The following is a 3,060-nucleotide window of genomic DNA, read 5'->3' as shown; positions in this document are numbered from 1 at the left end:
TGGCCCTATTGGGAATATGCACTTGAGAATCAATGATAACGGTGGCGATTGCATATACCTAGCCCTCACTGTACGCCTTGACATGCTCACCACCACCACCGCCACCCAGCCCCATATTATTAGCACATTACATTCCATCCTGTCGTTCATCACTTAGGCACACCTACGCGGTCCCACACTTCTGGAGGAACCACTAGAAGAAGCCACCTCCGACTCAGAAGCTGGAAAGGTCTGTGCTTCGCGCAAAGATTACGCCCTCCTTTTCCAGGTGTGCTCGCTTCTTCTCCATGGCAACAGGGTCGACGGGGCGAACGGCGTCCTCCAACACAACAACGGTAAATTCCTCTTGGATAGCGTGTAGTGAGGTAAAGTATACACAGTAATCGGAAGCTACGCCACACATAAAAACCCTTCTCACGTCCATGGCGCGCAGCATTGCAGCCAGACCGGTTGTCTTACCGCTGTCATCGCTGAAGGCGGAGTAACTTTCAGAATCCAGAGATGTCGCCTTGTGAATAAGGTGGGTTATCTCTCCTTGTTTCATCTCTGAATGAAGTTGGGCACCAGTCGTTGACCGTACGCAATGGGGAGGCCATGGACCCCCTGTCCCATCTTCATTTCGGAACGACATGTGTCCAGGAGGGTGCCAGTCCATCGATGCGACAACGGCACGAAACTGGTGATCTCCGACAACGCGATTAATTATCGGTATGATCTCAGTGGCACCAGTTACGGAGAGCGCACCGTCGGGAAGCACGAAATCATTCTGCATATCCACAATTATCAGTGCATCGTGCTGTGACGACAACGTAATGCGGGATGTAGACATACCCAGCAATCCAACCAAATGAAGGTGAACCTCGCCCTTTCTTCACCCCAAAATATAGCTATGACACTGCTTGCATTTACGTGTTCAAGAAGAGAAAAGACCAACAATGAGGGACGACCGGCACATCACCAGTCCTTCCCCTCTGTCATTCCAGAAGGGAACATACCGACTAAAAGTTTCATCCGCAAGTGGGTACAAAAAAATTGAAGTAGTGAACGGCGACGTTGCAGGGCACACAAACATGTGCACCACCACCCACGAAGGTTGTATAAGCTACGACACGGAGGGCAAATGTCAAACACAACTGGATGCGGCCTCGGAATATGTCGTCACAGTCACTACCCCCGTTACTGAACACAAAAGAGGACATGGTTACAACGTAGCAGCAATAGCACAGGTATTTTTGGCAATAATATACCAAGAGATGACAGCAAAAGGAACTACTGCTCAAATGACTTCACCTTATTACGGCGAACTCCACGGTATGGTAATGGTGCATAACCTTCATCCTAGAGAAATATCTGATACCATACAAGGCACCCACGCCTGTTAACCTCCCATCAAGAAGCCAACCCACCGGCAGGTAAATACAAACCTCCTCATGAGCAACCGCCAGCGGCAACCGACTGCCGGTAGTGCTATCCGTAGATGGCGTACTGTTCACTGACACAGTTGCAACACCGCCTCAGCAACAGAACACCAAAGTGAGTGGAAGCACACACACAAAAAAAAAGTATAGTAAAAGTAAACCTATAGAGTAATGTCGGTATCTAGCCAAACATATACCACTTATGTCTGCCGTTCCCGCGCACCGGAAGAAACAACCTGCAGAAGCCACATCAACTGAAGGGATTACATCACCTTCACAACGGCTGCCGCACAGCCAATCGAGCAATCAAAGCAACCGAAACACGGTTGTACAGGCATCACACACAATGACAGGCGTTCAACTGGGTTCGGCACCGCTCCTCACACTGTTAGTCCCTCCAATACTACACTGAAAAAGCGTACACGACAGAACCAATAAGAAGGCGTGTCCCCGTTCAACCGGCAAAGAAAGCCGTATCAAAAAGAGAACTGTATTCACTCCAGTTCAGGCAAACAATATGAGGGATAAACCGCCAGCAGAAATTTAGAAAGAAAACCCTCACACCCATTTATCCCATTCACAATGTGCTTTCACCAGCAGCACAGCCAACTAAGAAAAACAACGACCCTCCATCGGTCAGTATCTGTTTCAAGAAACAGAAATTCGCACACCTCCAAAGAAAAAATAAAAGCATCACTCACATCAAGGCGACAAGAACCCGGATACCCATGCGGAAACAGACGATTGGGCATGTTTTACCACACATGTGACAAATGGGCGGTCGGCAGCATCCAAACCCCCCTCGGCAAGCCGTGTATACAACGAGATTCTGCTCACCGGCACCTGCATAAACCTCCTACGTCGCGCGTCCACGGAGGCTTCCTCAATTCCGCGCCCGGGCCCCTCCTCTATACTATCAACAGCACCACTTGTGCCATCAGCAGGTTGGCTATGCCCCAAGCGCTGGGCGCCACGGTGGGAACCGGAAGTTGATGGTGCGGAGTTTGCTTCACAAACGCCAGCCTGGTTTTCTCCAGTGTCCATGGGCACCACGGTTGCGGTCCCGGGAGGAGCCTCGACTTTTTGCTTACTGAAACGCCCCTTATCTATTATCAATGGAATTCTATGCGGCCTTTGTTTAATATCTTGGGAGGGGCTCGCCGCCGCCTGAAACGTTCGGGAAGCGCGGTCACCCGCAATAGGAGCACTCGTACACGTTCCGCCAGTTGTCTGCAAATCATGTTCAACAGTACTGACAGGTGGTATCGGAGGGGCAGATGCTCTACCTAAACGCCTAGTTGGTTTCTGCGGCACAGCGTTGCCCGTCGGAGGAAGCTGTGCGGCGTTAACCTCGTCACTACCTCCCTCAGCTACCCCAGCTTTACGCCTTGCGCTCCTCCACGGGCGCTGCTCCTCTGGGAACTGGACAACGCCCAGAGGGTATCTCTCTTTACCATCATGATCATTCAATTGAGGTTCAACAACTTGAGTATTTTCGGGTAGTCTTTCATCCCTTACAGCACCTGTAGCTTCTTCCCCCTCCACAACGGCACGGACCACCTCCTCTGGCACCGATAACCTACGGCGGCGCTTTCGTCGATCCTGCGATAACGAGCCGTCGGGCATCGAAGCGGGCTGCTTG

The 3,060-nt window shown here is 51.1% G+C and overlaps 2 protein-coding genes and 1 pseudogene across 3 annotated transcripts; 1 reads left to right on the top strand and 2 right to left on the bottom strand.

Moving 5' to 3' along the window:
• Positions 1-214: 214 nt before the first annotated feature.
• TEOVI_000378500 (nicotinamidase, putative) lies at positions 215-829 on the bottom strand (the record flags this gene model as incomplete). The annotated part of the gene is made up of 1 exon (XM_067226635.1): positions 215-829. The coding sequence occupies one exon, from the start codon at positions 827-829 to the stop codon at positions 215-217; it is 615 nt and encodes a 204-aa protein (XP_067082736.1).
• Positions 830-935: 106 nt separating this feature from the next.
• On the top strand, positions 936-1,382 carry TEOVI_000378400 (uncharacterized protein; the record flags this gene model as incomplete). Its single annotated transcript, XM_067226634.1, has 1 exon — positions 936-1,382. One exon carries the CDS (start codon positions 936-938, stop codon positions 1,380-1,382), a length of 447 nt encoding a protein of 148 aa, XP_067082735.1.
• Positions 1,383-2,120: 738 nt separating this feature from the next.
• Positions 2,121-3,059, bottom strand: TEOVI_000378300:pseudogene (annotated as a pseudogene). The gene has a single exon. A coding segment is annotated over exon 1 (939 nt).
• Position 3,060: the final 1 nt, after the last annotated feature.

The sequence above is a fragment of the Trypanosoma equiperdum genome (assembly GCF_001457755.1).
Source record: "Trypanosoma equiperdum strain OVI genome assembly, contig: ctg_815, whole genome shotgun sequence".
Classification (NCBI taxonomy): domain Eukaryota; phylum Euglenozoa; class Kinetoplastea; order Trypanosomatida; family Trypanosomatidae; genus Trypanosoma; species Trypanosoma equiperdum.
The sequence above is the reverse complement of the archived record's forward strand: the minus strand, read 5'-3'. Positions and strand labels throughout refer to the sequence as shown.